Below are 23,313 nucleotides of genomic sequence, written 5' to 3' on the forward strand. Positions count from 1 at the left end.
TATAACACTGTAAAACTCTCCCGTTCTGACTAAAACAGGTTTATCCGTAAAACTTTTTTCAAGAGTGTAAAAAAAAAAAAACCAATGAAAAATACCTAAAACAATGAACGAATGATTCATCCGTATATGTTAAAAACATAACAATATACGCTTTTGACGGGACTGTATACGTATGCAGTGTACATGTACGCGCAGGAGGATATTATTAAATAGGGCAGCTTCAGGTAATATAAAATAGTTTTTTCTCTCTCTTCTTTCATATATTCATTACGAACCTTATTCCCATAATTCATTTTTAACAACGTAGGCGGCTGCTCCGCGTAGCCCCTATAAATCGTGTCCTTTAATCCTTTTACAGCCATATTTCTCGTTGTTAATAGTGAAAAAGGTCGGAAGGAAGAGACCTGAGCTAAAGTAGCAGCAAAAAATTATGTATACTTTAATAATAATAATAATAACAATAATAACGATAACAATGACACAGAAATAACACGTGTTTGGTAATCTTCTAAGAAATTGTTTTTACATTAAAAACGTTTTCAATTACAATTTCTTGCTACAAATGAAATCTTATGCTTTTAATAGCTTTGCACTTTATTAGTTTCATAATTTATTTTTTTTCCGCTTACTTGAGTATGTAATATATTTATGTTGCAAAAGGACATTATTCATAAAAAAAAAAAATTTTTTTGAAGAACTAAGATAATTGTTGAGCTGTTGAGTTTGTATTATTGAACTTTAAACTTTTTCATATTATTTTTTTAAATGTTAGTATAAGACTTTCAGTATGTTTAAAGTGATCGTATCTGAATATAATTAACGATTTAACCATCAAACCTTCAAAGTATCCATTATTATTAATGTTTTAAACTAGTTTTTTTTTTATATATAGGACAATATTTTAGAGTAATTTATTACGCTCAAAACTATACACTTTAAACTATGAATATAAATTTTGTAAAAAGGTGTCAAGATAATTTTAAGTCTATAAATACACACATACATTTATATTATAACTTGTTATGTATAAAACTTATTTTTAGCACAATATATTTATTTATACACTGTAAAATATGAATTATATGAAGTATCTTAATCGCAACGTAAATAGGTTACACACTTAACTGATTATCATATAAGTAATTTAAAATTAAATTAAGATTCAAATTAAAAATATATAACATAATCATAGGTGTACTCGATAAGAAATAAACTACAAAATTTATTGTTATAATGGTATGTTATGGTAAATACAGTTAGCATACTATAAATACTATTTAACGTCTGTCTTTACGGTATTTAGGGAAGTAGCTTATTAAAAAAAAAAAAAAAAACATGTGATACAATTAAATATAATATTACATATTATATAAACTATATCAAAGTAGTTTTTGATCCTGTATAAATGTCTGATAGGAATTTGTAGTTAATAGATCTTAATCACGATTTTAACGTCGATTTTTTAAATCTAAGCTTATGTGTTAAGTTACTGTTAAGCAAAGTCATCTAATTATAATATAAAATACTATAATACTTTTACACGTAAGATGACTATCGGAAATATGAGTTAAAGAATAATGGTGGTAACACGGTTGGAAAAACAGAACATTTTTGGTCGTAATATTTCCCTTTTTAATAGCATGTTTGGTCCCATAATATTTTTTTTTCATACATTTGCATATTATACTAATTCAAATCCCATTAATGTTAATCAGAGAACACCGTGAGAAGGTTAACATACAGTCTGCAAAATTTATTTAATGATTATTTTTATTTTTATGCGACTAATTCATTTTTTTTCTATTGTAAGCTTAATTTGAGTATGAAATTTATTGCGTTTTTTCTTTTAAATTTGTTTCACATATTAATTTTTTTTTTTTAGTTTATTTTCTTAATTTATATGTTATTTTTCTTTCAATGATGTTTTTGAAACTTTGATGATTTGGATGTTGGTCATAAAACTGTTGGGTAGTTATAATTTTAATGGACAGATTCCGGGCCATATATCATTTTACACAGTAATTTCCAATAATCAAGACATGATCTACAGATCAGAGGATTAAGCACTTATTAGATTAGATAACATATGACTTTAAATTACTAGTTACAGTTTTAAGCCTAAATAAGTTATCAATTTTCAGGTAATTGTTTTTATTCTTCGACTAGAAGTGTTACGCCCGGAATAACAGGTGTGATAGAGTTGGTGCAAGAGGAGGCATTTGGGTATAGAAGGGGTAGTTTATATTATATATGCGTATGGAGGGGAGGCAAGGAAAAAATCTCAGTAGTTACATTAGCGTTTGACCGTAAAATTCACGTCACGCGCACAGGTATTATAGTAGGTACTTGTGTCAATATTCAAAGCTCGGACACATCGCCCCTTGCAACCCGTCAACACTGATGCGCCTTAAAAACGCCATCAGTATTCAACAACTGCAGTGGACTTACCCTCGTAAAAAAAAAATAAAAATATAAACCCTTGAAAGCAAAGGGGAAATATTATTACTGTGGTACAGGGCTTGTGCAAAAGGTAGTGAGACAGGGAGCGGAATATGTATTTTGTCATGTATACAATTTTTTATACTATGCCACGAGTAGAGTCGGTTAGGTTATGTTAGCGAAACGGAGAATTGCAATGTCCGAAGATTTTGTTCACGAGTATCTGGGATAATAAAAATTCCGTTTGCATAGTATTACATCACGAAACTCGGTGGTCGTGTCAGTTAATACGTTTATGTGTGTATGTATGCACGGTGTATGTCGTGTACTACGTAATTTTGATTTATATAGGTAATGGAAGAGAAGCAGAGGGGATAAGGAAAATTTTCGAAAAGGGAATACTCGTTCAATTTGAAGGTTATTGCTTGACATTTTACGCTTTTCTTTTATTTTTTTTCCCTACCATCGCAGCGCAGCAAACCTGATTACGTGAGGAAAACGCGAGAAGACATAAATAACTGACATGCCACCGGCCAAGGACTCTCAGCCGCACCAGTGATAAAATTAATGACACTAAAACGGTGCACGAACCGCGTACGATCGGATTGGACGAGTATTCCTTAAAAACGAAAAATGTATTGTTATTTAGTCATCTGTCTGACTACTCACATTCATACACAACGAATGTTTTCACTGTAGATTTCTATCATCATTATAGTGTAACTGACATTATTGCGCAAAGCACGTTATTCGCAAGAATCAGTTAGAAAAAAAAAAAGAAAGAAAAAACAATTGCTGTAACTTGCTTGGATATATATTGAACTACAATAATTATCCGTACGTTTAACTGATATACATTTTTTTTTAGTAAAATCAAATTAACTTGGAAATAATTATAATTGCTTATAGAAGTACCTCATAAAATAATAAATATGTAACCGGAAAATTGTGAAATGGAAAACGCTGCTTATTTTCTATTTATAGCGCAACTCTTACTTGACGGTAGACTGTAATTACAAGAGGATATCGGGAATGGGGAAAAGAAACGAGGGCGTATCGGTAATATCGAACCGATAGTCATTATCGGGGCATTCTGTTACCTAGATAGTAGATAATAAACTAACTGTCCAATCTCAATAACCATAATAACAATGAATACGAGCACAGAACGATATCATTTATACAGGTTAATTTTGTAAATCATGAGCACTTTGAATAATTAATGAATACTTTTTATGTAAACGTGTAATTTATTTTATTTTATTTTTGATTACATAACTTTATTAACGGCCAATTATGCAGTTTTAATGATATAAAATATACGTTTTTATTAAAACGATTAGATAGATAATTTAAAAAAAAAAAAAATAGAGAAAATATTATGCTGTATATTAGATATCAAATGCTACTCTTCGTTGAATAGGTTAGGTTGGAGTGTTAAACTTTAATTTAATATTAAAATATAATTGCGAACGTTTCTGTACAGATACAGTTAATATTTCTAAGGATATTTACATTTTATACATTAAACATTTATATTTTACACGATAAATGCGTATACATATTAAATTAAATTGTTATTGTCGATTATTTCTTTAAACTTATAATTTTTTATTAGTAATACGTTAAAATTAATTTAGAATACAATGATGGTTATTATTTATGTAGGCCATATAAATTGTGCATTTTTTTAAATTAATTATTTAAATGTGTTGAAAATTATGTAATGCGTTTAATACAATTTACAATAATCATATACAGCAATCATTGAATATTCTTATCATACTTACAACAATTAAGTAAGCGATAAAATAAAAGTTAAAAAATTTAGTAAATAATTTATAGCGAAGCTACACGAATAAAGCTTTTTTTACATTCCCGTAGTGTTCTTTAATATTTTATATAATTTGTATTCAGATACTATTTATTTTTTTTGTACTTTCATTCTATATTTGTATCTTTTGGATAACATTTTTCTTTACATTACTTGAACATGATATTTTGAAGACCTCGTTTTTAAGTCTATCGAATTGTAAAAATGTTTACTCGCGAAATTTTACTACAATCTGCAAAGCAGTATTCTACATGGACCCTTTTCTTTTTAACCACATTTCTCAGAGATCCCGTGGGATGGAAAATGTTTGAGCAGACCACTGAAGACGTTTATGGCTTTTGATTTGTAATATAATCCTAGGTCTTTTTATAATATTACTTATATCCATATTATATTTAATACATTTTTTTTATTATTTCGACCGCCTTTGAATAGTCAAAACTTCGGGATCATAGAAGATATTTCAGGTTATATTATACGTGCATCCTATTATTATAATATTATTATAATGAAAATAATAATTTTGAATTTAAAAAAATGATTCTCTACATAAAACAATAACAGTTGAGCTTTTTTCATAATTAAAATAGAAATAATCAAATTACACAGTTACATTGAACAATTATTTACAAAGTTAAAATATAATTAATTTATCGAATATATAATATGGTATTTTATGTATTTTTTAATAATTAAATAAATATTCATAATAAGATTTTGTTAATCTGAACTAAAGTGATTTTGTATTATGTAATTGAAATAGTAATTTTTAAGAATAAAAATTATGAGACTTAAAGTCTTACTCAACTAAAATTATAATATGCATATACGTTAATGATGAGTTGGATAAAAATTAAACCTCAATTTATATTTATTTGATAAAATTCAAATTTTAACAAAATTCGAAATATAAATATCATATTTTTTAATTAAGTTTAATAATTTAAAGTTTAAAAAAAATTAAGAGTGTCGTTTCTAATTAACTTGATGTAAGTATAAATTATATGCATAACTGAATCATTGTGTTAAATTTATTTAAAAAAAAAATAATAATAATAATAATAGCACGAATGCTTATAGCAGTATTTATATTCGCGTTTATATTCATTTTACAGTCCAAATTCGATATATTATACATTATACACACCCATGTATATATACATACACATATATAGTAATAAAACGGTAGTTCCGGTTACGTTCGGCTCTGTTCCGACAAGCCGTATATAGTACTATAACAGAAATTGCATTGTAGGCGAATAACACGCATTTTGTGTGTCCCTCCCATTCGATGTCAATTTCTGCTCTGGGCTTTGGGGCGGCAGTGGCAGTGGTCGTAAATTTTAATTTCAAATGGTTTTTGGACGCGCCTGGCTATTCCTACACCCCGATGTAAATAGCATCTTGATGTGACATTTTGTCTAGGTCACGTATTTTACCCACTGAAGTTTGAAAACATAATAATAATATACAACATACAGTATCGTTCGAAACAATATTAGTAAAAATATTTGTTATCAGACAACTCCCGACACAAAAATATCTCTGAAATAGACATTTTTCACACAAGAAGAGTACTCGTATACGTTTTCATCCATATGATAACGCGAGACTCTCTTAATAACGGTAGATTTCGTAGTGACTTGCTTTTTATATAATATTTATTTAGATATTTAGTAATGGAGAATAATAAAAATAATAATATTCATATTACAATGAACTCATGTATTCTCTTTTCTGGGGAATAAGTGTTTATAAATTATTACAATGACATTATCGTATAGATAGTATAAAACTATAACTCAGAAAATATACAAAATACCATTTTTATAAAAACAACGACAAAATGCGTTAAAAATAGCGTAGCGATGTAAATTAAAAACCATTTTCGCTGTGATAACAATTAGGACGGATTTCCTTTACACTTTTAAGAACGGTCCACGTGCACGATGGCCTTTGATAAAAAGATAAAAAATAGACCATTATTTATCGAATTTATGGCGAGGATATTTAATGAAGGTGCCCCGAGCGTATAATGGTCTCACACTTAGCCCACGCGCCTAAACTTGTTTTTTGCGATAAGAACCCAAAGTAGGTACCTACCACCAATATTGTTATAAAAAAAAAAAAAAAAAAAAATAATAAGAATAATAAGAATAATAACAAAACACTTATGAATTAAATATTTTACTCCAATTAGAAAATAAAATAAGATATTAAGCATATTGTCTTTGGATAAACTGAAAAAATGAAAAGCGAAAATACACGTTGTAGATAAATTGGTAGGTATGGATTATATTATCATAATATATATATATATGGGTGACGTTAAATTTATTCTATTCGTATCGTATGTCGTGTTAATAAATTCGAAAACTCGGAAAGTGTTGTTAATAATAATAACGAAGTCAAATAGAGGCGTCTGTTAATATAACACAGTATGTGCAGTGCCTGTATAAAATAATACAATACCTACTGCATTAGTATACATTCACAATATACTCGTATTTCAAATGGTATTTAGTTTCGATGTAAAACCGTTATTTTTTTTCTCTTTAAAATTATTTCCTAAGTAAACGATATATACCTATATGGTTTTCACGTACAAGAATGTCATGATAAAGTCTTTCAAAATTTATTCACCAAGACAATACGAAATTATCTTAGAGATACCTTGAAACAAGCGAATTTTGTTAAGTGCGCTCTATAATGAGTTTTTGAATAGTTGTTTTTTTTTTTGCAAATTTAATGAACGTCATAAATACCATATTTTTTAATATACACCAGAGTGATTTACCAACTAGTGTTTATTATTATTATTATTATTTTTTAATGGCATTTAAAGGTTGTATCAAAGCATAACAAATTGTTAGTTGCTTACCAAATATTAGTTTAAATTTAAATTTAAATTATGTAAAATAAAAACCATCATATTAATAATATTTATAATAAAAAAGGGAGGTTTCCATTTAAAAAAAGTTTTTACTACCACTCAATATTCCTTTATTTTCTTTTAAATAATACAAGTATTTAAAAATATGGTTCAAAGTGTACTAAAAAATTTAAAAATCATAATTTGAATAAATGCATAATTAAAAAATACACTGAGGGTAGGTGATAAATTGATCAGTTTTAATACTTGTATTAAATAACAAATCCTTTATGAAGGAAATTATGAAAATGGAACGTTGTTTTTTTCATTAAAGAAGACAACGATTTTAATGGAACTGCATATTAATATAATAAGGGCACAATATATTTGTCATTCTCTGGTGTGATATTATAGCAAACATCTGCAATTGTGTTCGTATTTATTACTACATTAATTCATTTCATGTTTGTTATACAATATATAAATATATTTATAGTGGTATAATGTTATATTGAATTAAATTTTATCTTATTCATTTTTTTTTTTTTTTAAGCTCCATACATTGCAATTATAAAAATAATAATATTCTCTTGGATTTGGATGAAAACACGTCACTCAATTAACCACCAGACACTCAGAGTACTCGAATAAATTGCTAGGAGATTGAAAAAAAAAATAAGATAATATACGGGCAATGAATATTTTGAAAGTGAACCCAAAAATGTACATTAGTTTAAAGTTATATGGAAACTTTAAATCGAAATAAAAACAAAGATCAATGGAATATTAGCGAAAACTTTATTATCTAGCTTTAAATCGAATAATATTTTACGGCTATGATATCAACTAGAAGTATTATAGTTGTGTATATATACATATATATATATTTACCATTGTAAAATTTGATGCTTAAATATTAATTCTAATATATTTCACATATTATTATAGAATATTATCTTTAGTAATGAAATGTAAATATATTTGGTTTTAATTCATTTTTTTATTTAATAAACACGGAACTACAATGATTTAATTTTAATATTACATTTTCATACATTAAATTTTCATGTATGTGATATTTTTATTTTTATTCATGTTATTTAACGTTAAAATACAATCGGATTTTAATGAACAAATATTTCTAAAATAAATAAGATTAATGGCTGTGACAATCGGTAATTTTTGATTTTTTTGCATAATAATATTGATTAAAAAGTTTTCCTTGTTCAGTTTTATAATTTACAATAAGCAAATTATTCTTATTTATTGATAGTAAATCATAATACAGTAATAATTGGTTATGTTAAAGCTAAAACGCAAAATCATTTATTTGTTATTACAATTATCTATAAAGTATTTTTCAACCATGAGTATTAAGGTATTTTTATGCGTTTGCAGAAATAATAAAACAGACATTGCTTTTTTATAAAATCATTATAGTAGTATATTAAAGTATTATGTATTGTTTAATTTGTTCATTAGATTTTTTTTTCTAAACTGTCAATATTATACAATATAATTGCACTTTGACAATAAAAAGTAAGCAAATATAATGGATTTTGTAAATTATAATTACATTTGTTCATATTATGCATTTTAATCCTATAATTGGATTGAGTCTAAAAAAAAAGAAAATTAACTACTGTGAAAAAATAAAATGAACGAATTATTAATTAAATGAAAATAATGTACATTATATATGAATTTGCATAAATTAAGTGATGTTTAGTTTGTATATGAATACCGCTAAAATAAGCCAATGGCTTTTGAATAGTCCTAATAATTAGTATTTTTATTTTCTATCTCCTTAAGATTATTTGTAATATAAAAAAGTGAATAATAATTAAAAAAACTAGAAAAATTACATGTGCATTTAAAATTTATTTCTAGTCTTTGATAAAATCTGGTAACAAGAACTACTTTTAAACTAAAATTAATAAAATCTATTTATTTCAAAAAATTTCTTGAGTAGTGTTAAATTTCTCAAATCATACTCTCTACAAAGACATCTCAATTATAATTATGTAAAATTTGGTAAAAATGTTCTATACATTTCTTCTACCCAATCTTAGGGACTGCCGCAAACACCCCGTTTTTCATTTTTTCTATACATTCCATCTCAGGCGAATGACATTTTAATCGAAAAACAAAGCTCATGTTTTCTATTTAAATAATTATCCTAGTAAATTGAAGTTATATTAATGGATGGGCTTATCGTGTAATACTAAATAACCACATTTTAAACACATAATTTACAATTATTGTAATAATAATTAAACGAAACGGATTTTGAAATATAGCTATAGTTAAAATAAAAAAAAATTAGTATATTATAACTCAGTGTTTAAATTAAAATTTATTTTTGTATATAAATAGGTTTAGGCTTGAGATTATTTTTTTAAATATTTTTGAAGACTTTGATAATAATTTTATATTTTTCATTATAAAGAAACATTTTTAATTTTTTATATTTATTACAATAAAGCATACCTAGACTCAACATTATAAATATTCATTAACTAAAACGAAAACTTTAAATTTGGACTAAATTAGTTCACGTTTGACTATTATATGACTGGAAAATATCAAAAAAGACATTTTAAGATTATAGCAATTCTACTGCTATTATAATAGTTGAGATAACGTGATCAAAGACGTTTTATTGTTTTTTAGTTTAGTTAAAGGCAATTCATATAATACTACGCTCAAAAATACAATAAAAATATACAAGATACAAAAGAGGAACAATAATGATGCCAAAAGATTGCAATAAAAAAAATATTTATTAAATACAAAAAAAGAAAATAATAATAATAATAATAGGTTATAGATGCCTAACATACTATTCAGAATAACGTTTATAATTTTGTATGTATAAGTACAAATTACTCAAGTATACAATTTGAATGTAATCCAGTAATGAGGTTACACATCGTTAGCAAATAATAAATATATAGGTTTTTTTATGACATTCTGAAGAAAAAATGACGACTTTAGTATTGAAATCAAACCTAGACTGTAATTGGTATTGAATTTCATCATTTCTAATTTATTGCAACTATATAGAAAGGTGTGAGAGAAGAACGATTAGGTTTCATATTACATGTTCTTCAAGGAATCGACGAAATCAAAATTTACTATACTCGTATAAATGCATATAAAATGGTTTAATGAATTCTTTGGCAATGCTATTGATTTCACGTTTAGTAGTCCGTACCCAACGATACAATGCTAACAAAGTAATATTGTGATTCAAATTCTACCCAGAAATAGCAATATAAGCAACATATTCAGAAAACTAAATTTTCTAACGATTTTAGTTAAGCAAAGCACGTAAACAGTGTTGAACATCAATATATGACTACAAAATATTTTTTTCCTATGTTAAAAAGTTTGTATTCATATTATATTTTTTGAAACTATACTTAAATATAGACCCTTCTTATTTAAACCTTATATCGGATGATTGCTTTACGTGTACGTAAATTGAAACAAATTCAATAAATATATTGACATTAGTTTTCATAATAAAGAAGTTGAGATACCAAATTTGATTTATTTTATAACTAAAACAAGAACAAATAAAAATTTATTTTAAAATTTAATTTGTTCAAAATAGATTAAATCCAGGAATATTTAATTTTGTTATTTAAACAATAAATAATAATTTAGTAAATATAAAAACATTTTAGTTACGGTTCGGGTATTTTTTTAATTTGTTTTTTTTTTTTGTTTATTGTAGTTTATTTTAAAAGGTAAAAAAAAATAACAATAACAATAACTTAAATTTATTAACTAATGAATGTAACACATCTGAACTAGAGATGTTCAACCTTTTGGGAGACTTGGGTTTTATAATTATTCAAGTAGAAGTGGTAACAGACTATCTACATTTTCCAAATGCACATAAATGCAAAAAGTAAAATCACGATATGATTCTTTTATTGAAATACATTTTATTTACAATAATGAATATTAGCATATCGTAGTAATGAATAGTATGTATAATATAGTATAATATATCTGCGTTTTATTTTTGATAAGTGTATAGTTTTGTATAATCATTAATCAGTGTAGATTTTTTTTCTTAGCATAAGTACTAAAATTATTAATCAATTGTTTTGAAAATCATAAAATAAAATCTATCAAGGGATGTATTTTCGATGCCATTGTTGTAAATGGATAATTTAATAATATTTTTAATTTTCAATTGATACTACAAGGATGTTTAGAAATAATATAATGATGGTTGTAGTTAATAAACATAAATTATTTTATTACTTTTAGAAATCAAAATTTTGAGAAATTTGTTCAAAAAATGCTAAGTATCACGTTTTATTACAGATTTGGATTTAATATAATATATAGAATGACAATTAAAAATTAATTTATAATATTGGTGTAGATTATAAGAACCCATAGAACTCTATTAATCTAGACTCTATGAAATTACATTTAATTTTTATAAAAGTTTTAGATTTTTAGGATGATTTAGATTTTTCAATCGACTGATTCCATCCATTAATTCATAATAAATTCTAGTATATTTCTTTGTAGTGATATCTATATTATTAAACAGTTGTAGTTTATCAAAATGGAAATTAATAATTTGATATATATTTTTTTGATATACTTGACGATGTTTAGAAAAAAAAAAATCATATTTGTTTAAAACGGTTAAAAGTAGCTTAATAAGCTATTGCATGAGAATAATACCAATAAAAATTACAAAACATTTATTAATAATGCGTTTTGTCCTAATTTTCTCATTAAGTATACTATATTTTCCTTGTTTTTGATAAATATTATATATTATAATATTAATCTTAATGACATTTTTTATTGGAACATCTAAAATTGTAAAATAATCATAATGAATTTATTTGTGCTTAGTAAAAAATATAATTTCAGTTTGTATATATATATATTACAATTACATTATTTTTAACATTTTAAGTTTTCACTAAAAAAATTACTCAAAATCGTACTTTAAAAATTGTAAAATTTAACGCTGTATTGATTGTTACTACATTGAATCAAACACAAGAAACTTAGATGTTTATTTTAGTTTAATATTGTGTACACAATACGAAAATAATCTGATTGCTTATTACATTTAAAAACAAATTTTTGTAGTTAAATTTTAAGCTCTATAATAGCTAAAGTCTAGTTTCCTTGAAATATTTTACTTAAAAAACTGTTTGTATTAGTCATAAGATACAAGTATAGCATAAGAAGGTAGATATTTATGTCTGTGTTATAGGTATATCTACATTGTTAAATTGTTAAGTATGAAATACTACGATCCCAGGAACAAATATCGTTTCTGATTTTAATTGTTTAAATATTTAATCCACGAGGATTTTAAGAAGAATACTTTGTTCTAATAAATAAATTACTATAATTTATACTAGATAACGACAGATTTATCGTTTATAGTATATATGAAGAGAATAATTCTTACTATTAATTGGAAATTTACAAACATGTATTAGAAATTTAAAATTTCTATATACAATATAATAATTATATAACCTGTGGCAAACATATTTTAGGAACTATTATAATAAAGACATGTATTACGCTAAAAACAATGCGTTAATATAATATTTGTATTCATAATTATCATTAACATAGGAAATTTCAGGAATTATATAACAGTAAAAAAATATTTGAGAATAAAATATTATATTTTTATTTTGTTAAATATGCAGTGCTTCCTATCATTTGGGAATAAAAATTACGAAGAACGTAGGAAATATTGGAGTAAAAAAATCCCGTATTGGTTGCAAATCAAAAACTGAAAATTAATGCAATTCAATAAACTATAATACTATTTATTTCCCTTAGGAATTCTATTAAAAAAGAATTGAATTTTTTATTGATAAATGATATAAATATGTATAACAATAATAATGTTAAGGTATAATACGAATTCGCTGGGTCATCGTTTTATAATATTATTATGTTCAGACACAGACGTATAAATGTTTGAAGGTCGACCATACAACATTATGGTATAGACACATTATGAATCATCCGTACGGAAAAAAACACAATGTTTAATACGTTTTTCTAATTTGTGTTATTGGTTCTCTTTCAAAAATCCAGCAGGAATATACGTATGAAAGCATACAATTATAATATTATATTAGAAATTACTAATTATATACGCGTAGTACCTACATAAAAACTATCAGTCATAAAAATGATAATTCTTCAAACAGTGGCTAAAATTATTAGGGAACAAAATAAACTAAAATCTGAACTATAGCCTAATTGTTTGTTTTTAGAAAAGTATTAAATCTCATTTAAAGACTTACAAAAAAAAACAAAAAAATAAAAGTACCCTATATTGTTAAGTAAAATTAAATACACAAGTGCTCATTAAAAACACGTACTACTCGTATATTATCTTGTCTAAAAAAAAAAAAACCATGTGGTCATAATTTTGTAATCATAATTAATTAAATTATATTTTCATGTTATTATTGTAATCCAGATGATGCGATAACGTTAACAATATATCAACATTTTATATAAAAAGAAAAACGCGAAACAGTACTTTATGCAACAATTTGAGGAAACATTCTTTTTTTATTTTATAAGTATATTAAATTAAATACTTTTATTATTTAGTTCAGAAGTTTCAAACATTTATACTGAATGTATATCTGCGGGAGACAAATGATACATTTATTTGTTTTAAAATTGCAGGGGAGATAGCGCTCCCTTTGCCACCACGATTTTTCCACTGGCTTCGATTACAATTTGTTTGCAATAATCATACATCCATATAATAATTATACAGTTAAAACACATTTTTATGTCATGTAATCATGATAGTGTTTTGTTGTATTTTATGTATATTATTTTTCCACGTCATTCTGTTTAGATGTTAGCACATGTAATATCACATTTTTTTTTTTTATTTCACGTGACTTGTTTATAAATTATTATTTTATTCTATTTATTACAGTGTACTATACACGGTGTACGAGGAATATAGGTACGTCAAGCATCGTCACAACATACACATAACACGCACGCTCGCACAGAAGCTCCTATTCACGGTGGCGTTAAAGGGCTTGTCGCATAATTTTTCAGACATGCGGACACAAACGTTACGGTTCGTTACAGCGGTATCTGCAGTTGGGTCTAAATGTATAATAATATATAGTGTACGATACCGACATGCATAATAATACCTATTCCGTTTATACTACATTGGCCAAAAAAAATTAACTCCCATATTTTGCTGTAAGTACAAAAAATAATATAATAACGACAATTATATAAAACTTGTATGTTGGATTAATTAACTTAACAATAGCCAGTGAACAAAAAATATAATTGAGCCAAGTGCGATAAAATATATCACGTAATAATATTATGGTAAACATGCTCAGAAATATTATCAGATACCTATTGTATCTGTTGTATCTATTCATATTTACGATAATTTCAAGGTACTCGATAGTAAATAAACACATGTATGGGTAAGTCACTAGATCAAGAAATTTGTGTGAACTTAGCTCTTTTACCCCTCTATTTATTCAAATCCATTCAAATATTTTAAAACAATAATATTTAGATTTTATTATTAAAATTAGTAAATATTTTGACTATAAAAAATGTCTTTATTTCTTTTATTTTTCATAAACGATCACCACTTGCTATTGTTTAAAAAATCTGATATAATATAAATTGTAATTTACGTAAGAGAAAAATTTGAAGTTGTTATACAATTATAATTTTTTTTTTCAATTGAGAACATAAAGGTATTAGGTATAAAATATAAACCTCAATAATTAAACTCGAATTTCAATTATGGTGATAGTATAGAACCCCATGAACTATAATTAATTTAATGCTTATAAGTACCTTAAGTTTCAAAGTAAGTGACGTAATATAGAATTAATACTTAAAAAATTTAAAGGCAAAGTAAATTTTTAAATATTATTGACGTATAGATATTATACTCGTAATTTTCAGTACATGTCACAAAACGCTATTACTGATCCATGTTGATTAATGAGAAAATAACACTGTGCACGAACCCTTCCAATTCGTATTGAAAAAAATTGTGATGATACTGATTTGTAATCGTTTTATTTTAATAGTTTTTTGGCTGTACATTGAGTAGAATTACGTTAAAATGAATGTTGTGATGTATAATTCACTTAATTAATACCAAAGAAAACGACACTAAAACACTTGCAGATCTTTTGTTAGCAAAAAAAAATCATTAACTTATAATTATAATTATGCTACATTATGACTACGCGAAACTTAACTATCTTAAACGAATATATTAATTTAAATACATCAACTCAATTAACAATTATATCGTTGAAGTACAATACGATGCCTTAACATATTAAAATATTATTTGAACTTTGAATCATATGTTGACAAAGGAAACAGTGTAATTGCATAATTTAAGATGATAACTTTTTATCGGTATGGTAAGGAGGATAATAAAGTTAAAGCGACAAAAAATGAATTCACTTGATTAAATATTAAATAAACTTTTTAAACAAAACTCGTTTATTTTTTTAGAAGCAAATAATTAAAAAATAGCTCGTTAAAATTAAAAAAAAAAAGTTTAAATTAACTCCGGTTTAAAAAAAGCTAGCTCGTTAAATCCAATCTTTAATCGCTGGTATATTATGTTACTCGTAGTATACATGAAGAAGTGGGCGTACTTTCAAATTCTCGCTGATGTTCCTTTTTTTTCTTTTTTTTTTTTATCACATTATCGTATTTAGAACGACAACGAGCTGTACTATTATGATGTAGGTACGAAAAGCTTATTTTTTTTTTTAAGCCAAAACAATAAATTATAATAATAAATGTTAATCGATGTAGGATTTCCGAAATAAAAAACGAGTACAACATAGCGTCATAGATATAACCAGTAAAATAATTAAATATAACAACTTTATTTATGAATAACCGAGATAAATTACAACGATTTTTTTTTTTTTTTTTTTATTTAGTTGACCCGCGGCTACTAAGGCCATTGGGTTTTTTTTTTTTTTTTTTTAAGTAAGGTTGGTTCGGTAGGTTGTATTTTTTACGATTGATACGGTTGATAGCAAACACGTGTATGTGTGGCAAGGTTTTTAACCACTATGATCCCGAATGGTCACCCATCCGAGAGCTAGTAGCTGTGGCCGTTACTTACTCCCAGTGGCATTCCGCAACTGGAAGCAGCCAACGCGCCACGCCAAGCCACAGCAACGATTTTAATATTACAAATAAAATACGTAATTATCTTTTGCATATTATAAATAATAATAGTTATAATATATAAATATGTAAAGGGTAAATTGCCCGTTAATATTATATTCTGTATGTTTGAATTAATATTATTAAGCTTAGAATACAATCCGTATTTTATATGTGTATAACTGTATAAGTATACAACAATCAAAGATATATAATACTAGACTCTCTAGAATTATTTTTTTTTTCAAAATAAATAAATAAATAATTAACATCTCGAAAATGTATTTTTTTCAAATGCGTTAATTCCTACAATACAGAGGTTATCAGATTTTAAATTACTATTTGAACGGAATTATACCAAAATATTGAGTTACCGTGTAATACTTAATAGTGAGGAAATACAAATAATAATAATAAAAAAAATTGTTAAATATTTAAATTTTACTAGGACACTACATTATTACTTGAATAATTTGATGATAAGTAGTTTTCATCAAATATTTATATTGCATTATTTTATAGATATATTGATTCATTATACTTCAGTATGTGATTCAATAAAATTATAGACTATGGTATCATCAATGATGGTGATCGATATGCTAAGTACTATTGCGATATATTATATTTTTATTAAGATATATTAGTTTTTGAATATTCTAGTATCTAGTATGTATAGGTTTTATGATAACTATTACGTATAATACGTATATACTGTCACATGCTGTTTTTTTTTTTTTTTTAATCTCCACAATTTTAAGTTGTATTGATCACGTTTGTTGATATTTATAACTTAAATATTAAATTTAACTGACGATTGTTTAAAAGTAAAAACAAATTGTTTCTAAAAGAACTTTGTAGAATTACATTTTCGTAAAGTAGTAATAATTTAAAATTATACAATTTTTTTGAATACAAATTATAATATATTTATATTATCAGAAAAATATTCAGTTTCTAGACACTAAAAATAAAATAAAAACTTAAAAAATAGAAACGGAAAAATAAATATACTTGTTTTTGTAATGAAATATAATTATGCAAAAAATTTATCTTCAAGAACGTTAATACTTTTTAAGAAAATAATATAAGTGTAAATGTATTGTTAAACTAAATCCTGCAAATAAAATATTCATTTCTACAATTTTTTTATTATTATTATTTTTTTTTTTTTTTTTTTAGTGTTAACTCAACAAAATCATGAGGTAAAACAACGATTTAAATAAAAACTGTTATAGCAAATATATTCTATATTAAATATTTTTTTTAAGTTATTATGAATCAGCTGTGACTTTTTAGTAGACAACAAATATTTATAAGTAAAATTACGATAAATAATTCTTTAGTTCCATTAAATTATTTACTGATAAATCAATTTATTTGCACAATTGTTTTCACAAACACTACAATGATAAGTATGTTATAATTTTTTAGAGAAAGGGTTGCGTGGAAACAAAATTGGGTATGAGGAGAAGGATGAAAAATTAAGAAAGCATGAGGAATGATGCCCCTTAACCACCATTCACCATTTCTACCACTGCTTATAGTGACTACGCACGTATATGTAATAATTTGTATGGTCATAATAGGTTAAACATACGTTGCACATTGACATTTTGCCATCGGCGTTGCGTCGTCGTGGCGGCTCGCCAGTCGAAGGTAGGGGTGCTGTGGTTTGGCCTTGTTTGTACAGCTGCCATCCCTTGACGTAGAGATCGCCAGCGAACACGATCCGACCGCCGCCGGGAACCGAGTGTCTGCGTCTCGTCGACTGCCACCTGCACCACAACAAAGGTCGACGGACCACTGATAATTACTAAGGCTTTTGCGTATTTTCCGCCGCAAGCAGATGACGTTAAATTAGATTTACGACGAAAAACCCACTTTCACCCCGTACGTTGCACCGTTGAAACAGAACAATATAATATATATATATACATATTATGTATATACCAATGAAACTAACCTTGCAATATGCTACTAAATACAACAGTAAAATACAAAATATGCAAACTCGATGGTTAGGTTATTTAGACATATATATTGTTATCTTAAAACGCTAAAACGCTACGAATGACTCGTAACATTAAAAAAAAAAAAAAAATGTAGGTTGTTACACAATTTATTGCACTATTAATGGAGCTTTGCATGGGAGGCTAATTTTGTAAGCTGCGGCTTTTTGTATGTGACTCATTTTAAATTTTGTATTTTAGTTAATTATTCTCATATATACAATTCCTATAAATTGTACGTATTAAAAAGTTATATTCTCCTAAGATATATAAAGAATAATTTACTTTAAATAAAATTAATATATTATCATAATACTGTTAATTTCAAATGAATAAGAATAAAAACAATGGTAGAATAGCCCTAAAAGCCCCGTGGTTCATGAGAAATGAACAACTACACAATTATACAGGCCTACTATACCTATCAACTTGGATAACACAACAATTTAACCTCTTCCCGCATAGAGGCATCAAATGGTGCCATATATATTTATTTTTATTAAAAATCAGCTTAAATTATAACAGTCTTCATATATCATTCTACATTATGATAACATAGTAATGTTTATATTTTACTAGTATAGGTAGCGCTAGTCATATTTAAAATTGGTAGAAAATGACTAAAAACAGAAAGACTACAGCTTTCCAAAATTACTACAAGTCATCCACTTTAGACAATTTTTTTCATACATAAAAATCAAATAAACTTTTCGAAAAAAATATTTCTGAATAGATTTATAACTTTTGTTTAAGATAATATTAATTAAAACCGGTTTTGGTAAATGGAAGAATTTTTATAGCGAGATTTGTTGATGGAAACATTTGGTGCCAGCCCGATTTGGTGGATGTATTTTTTCAATCAATTTTATGACGTTTTGTCTATTTACGTACAAACTATTGCATGTCTTTACATGCGTCTTATTTTTGTTTTTATTTCATCTATGGATTTTAAATTGTTTCCATTATTATCAGTACGTTGTGTTGTTGTACGAGTAAAGTATTGTTTATTTGGTCTCATAAATATATATTTTTTTTCAATAATTTGTGAAAATGTCTAAATTAAATGAACATACTATTGCGGATTTGTTGGATTTTGAAATGGATGAAGACGAAATGTCTATACCTTCTGGGTCTGAATTTTCTGACCAAGAAGAGGACGAAGAACATTTTTTCAGTGAGTTTGATGTACCAAATTATAATACTGATAATAATTGTTTCGATGATATTATGGATTGGCCTGTAGAATGTGTGGAAAATACAGACGTACTTCCCACATCTACCAATAACATTCACGTAGATCAAAATCCTATTATTATAAGTGTCCCTCATATTTCATTACCTAACCTAACAAGTAGGTAAATTTTAAATTGTAAAATTTTTAAAACGATACAAGTAAAACTTTTTTTTTGTATGTAAATTAATTTTTTATTTCAAGCTATAAAATAATTAACTAACAATTTTAAAATTTGGAATTTAATTTTTTTTTATATTTGATGTATATGTATGTTATCATAAAATAATTAATCAATTAATACTTCTTTTGTTTTATAATAATAAAATTTAAACATATTTTATACACTATTTATTTATTTGTTTGTGGTAATGTAGTTGAGTACTTCAAAACGGGATGGCACCAAATGTTGCCGGATTTTGTTTTTTAAATATCTTTTTAAATAATGTTTTGATATTTTTTTAAGTATTTTTTTCGAATTCTACGTCAAAATTTACATATAGGTACATTTTTTTTTTGTTAATAAAAGAAATCATGCATGAAGAGGTTAAAAGTTTCCACGAAAAACTCCACAAAGCTGACGGAACACTCCATTATAAAATTGGTAGATCCTTCAACCTAAGGTTAAAACCACGGTTACCACAGGACATCCTACTTGACACCTCAAATTCAGATTCTAAACCAGAACTAAATCCATAAACCAATCAAATTAAAAAGGATTGTAATTATTGTATGTAAAATTGTAATTTATAATTGATAATTAATTTATAGTTAATATTATAAAAATACTTAGTGTATTAACGCAATTAATATAATAAATAATAATAATAAAAAAAAACAGTTGATATAGATTTCAACTTCGAAATTGAAATTGAAATATGTAGATTTTTATAAAACATTCACATTTAGGTATTACAAACTTTAAGTTTAAAAATAAAGGCTTTTATTGGTAATACCTAACTTAAAATGTATTTATATAATAAAAATATATCTACCTAAATTAATAAATAATTGGTCGTGAATATACAATAATATTATATATATTTATTTGTTTTAAAAATATTCATATTATTATTTAGGTTTAATACATATTGTGCTTTAATTATTGGGTTAATTAGTAAAAAACGCAAATAAATATTAATAAAAAAAAAAAAATGACTTTTAGGTATCTTATAATTCATATAATTTGTACTTTACTTCAAATACGTCATTTTTGGTCCATTAATTAAAGCTCTTTACGCTATTTTTCTTATATAAATTAAAACTAACTGTTGCTGAATTAAAAAATGTGTATCTTATATACTCATATAATTATGAGGGACAACAAAGAGAAATGTTTTAGTATTTTTTGATGAACCGAATAACATTGATTTTTATTAAATTTTAAAAATTTTAAAGTATACTCGTATACAATTGATTGTTAAAAAAAATATATTATATATAAATCAATAAGAGCTCAATTTTTTAAGAACGTATAAATTGATTTGTTATAATAAGAGATCCGAATTTGAAGAAAAAATACGGTATTACATGTCATAAACACTTAACCGTTGTTATTGTTGAATCATTGTTATTATAATACAAATATGAACATTTGTTGAATACTTTCGTGTTATTAAAAAGTAAAGATTTAACCCTTTATATACTAAGTATATAAAATAATAGAAATTTAAATTTTCTTAGCGCAATTAATCGTTTTGATTTTTGATTTTTTTAAAACATACCTACTTGATAAATGAGGTTATATCTGAGTAATTTTAGGAGTTAAATAAATAGGAGTAAGTCCCTTGATAATTTGATCCATTTAAAAGATAGATTTAAATTCCAAATGGCTCATAACGATTTCAAAATTTTCTTATTTATAATGTTAAAAATGGTAAAACATTTTTTATTAGATTTAGATATAAATTAATTGACTAACAAAAATGTTTCAATAATTAAATTTTATTTACAAGTTGAACTTTAAAAAAAATATATGACAATACTAAAATTCAAATAAATAATTTTTTTTTTTAAGTTTGGAACTTCATTAGACATGATAATTAAATTAAAAAATCTTTAATATTAAATATGTGATTTATTAATACAGGCATTAAAATAAAGACCACATAATATTTTCATGATTAAAATCAATTAACCAATCATAATTTCAGAAATATCTAACAACAATTTAATATCTTCCTCTGTACAACTTTATTTATTTATTTTTAAAAATTAAAAAATTAATAAATCAATACTATGATAAATCATAAATAATACAACTTTAACGCGCACGAGCGTAATAATGAACTATAATAGTTCGTGCTGCACATGACAGAATTATAAGAAAATGTATAATATTAACATGTAACATAATATTATCCAAGTGGCTAACAGGAGTTAGGACCTTAACGTCAATTTCAGTTATTGCTAAGAATATTGTATTTATGATAAAATTAAATACTATATAAATACACGAATTTGTTTTTGCTTGATATGAAAATTATATGACATTAATCGGGTTTCTATTTATATCTGTGTACAATGTAAACATTTCTAAAAATATCGAAATACTTTTTTTTTTATGATTTTATTACCTAATAATATCGTATATTAAGTTATATTTATTAGATCTACAGAAAAATATTTCAACTTCACCCAATAACAAAAAAGAAAGAAAGAAAAAATTAGAATATTTCGGCTATTTTACAACGAAAACATTATTATATGCTTAAAAGATATATTGAAATATTATTTGTAAGTATGAGTTTTTTATTACATCTTGTAAAATAAAATATTTTTTAATGGAAATGTATGTTTTATAAAAGTTGATTACATATTTATTTCTTCTATTGCGTATTATATAACATTAACAATGTTATATATAATTATGCGTATAGGTACATACATAAAAAATAATATATTAACTATTTTTGTGAAAATAAATTTTATTTTAATTAGCAGTTTGTACGAATACGATTTTCTTGAGAATTTTTTATAAGATAGGTACTTTTGGTAAAAAATGTATTTATGTATATAACAATAAAGTTAGAATGATATTTTATTAAGTTTTAACAAAAACATTTTTCTTTCAAAATAAATATTATGTACCTTTTTATATTAAATTCAGGCCACATAAACTGAATTTAAAAATGCATGATATAATCTAGTACTACTTTTTTTATTTATACGATCAATCGTTTAAATTAATTAAAACCATTTTATTTCCAAGAATATAATTATGTTTACTATAGATACAAAAATAACGGTTCAAGATAGTAATAAATACAAAAAAAAAACATTAATAATTTATTTATATTAAATTATCATTGATATTGTTACTTATTAAAGCTATTTGCGAAATAAATCTATCCCAATGGTACTTTAAAGTTATAAAATATTTGTAATCATTAATGTGTGTTCCAACTAAAACTATTTCTATTTAATTTAAAACAAATATCTTACCATGTTATAAGTCTGTAAACTCTGGATCTTTGTCCTCGATCTCTAAGTACGCGGGCCAAACCCAAAACAGACTCCCTGTGTTCCATATTCACAGCCATGGCTCTTTTATAATAAATTAAAGCCTCAGCCATACGACCTGGAAAACAATTATTTAATCAAATATACCTACTCAAATATGCTCGTAATTGTTTTCAATAATAAATGCGATTCATAAATAGATATGCATTAGTATTTAATATTTGTATCA

General features: G+C 25.0%; 1 protein-coding gene across 1 annotated transcript in view; it reads right to left on the bottom strand.

The window, feature by feature from the left end:
- LOC112601341 (transmembrane and TPR repeat-containing protein 1-like) overlaps positions 1 to 23,313 on the bottom strand; it is a 103,255-nt gene that overhangs the window by 5,875 nt on the left and 74,067 nt on the right. The window contains exons 13-14 of the mRNA XM_025348913.1: positions 23,067 to 23,202; positions 17,980 to 18,157 (exon numbers count right to left, since the gene is read on the bottom strand). Coding sequence (XP_025204698.1) covers positions 17,980 to 18,157; positions 23,067 to 23,202 — 314 coding nt within the window. The remainder of the gene's footprint in view (positions 1 to 17,979; positions 18,158 to 23,066; positions 23,203 to 23,313) is intronic.

Source organism: Melanaphis sacchari, unplaced genomic scaffold (genome assembly GCF_002803265.2).
Source record: "Melanaphis sacchari strain LSU unplaced genomic scaffold, SCAv2.0 Contig77_pilon_pilon, whole genome shotgun sequence".
In the NCBI taxonomy this organism is placed as follows: Eukaryota; Metazoa; Arthropoda; class Insecta; order Hemiptera; family Aphididae; genus Melanaphis; species Melanaphis sacchari.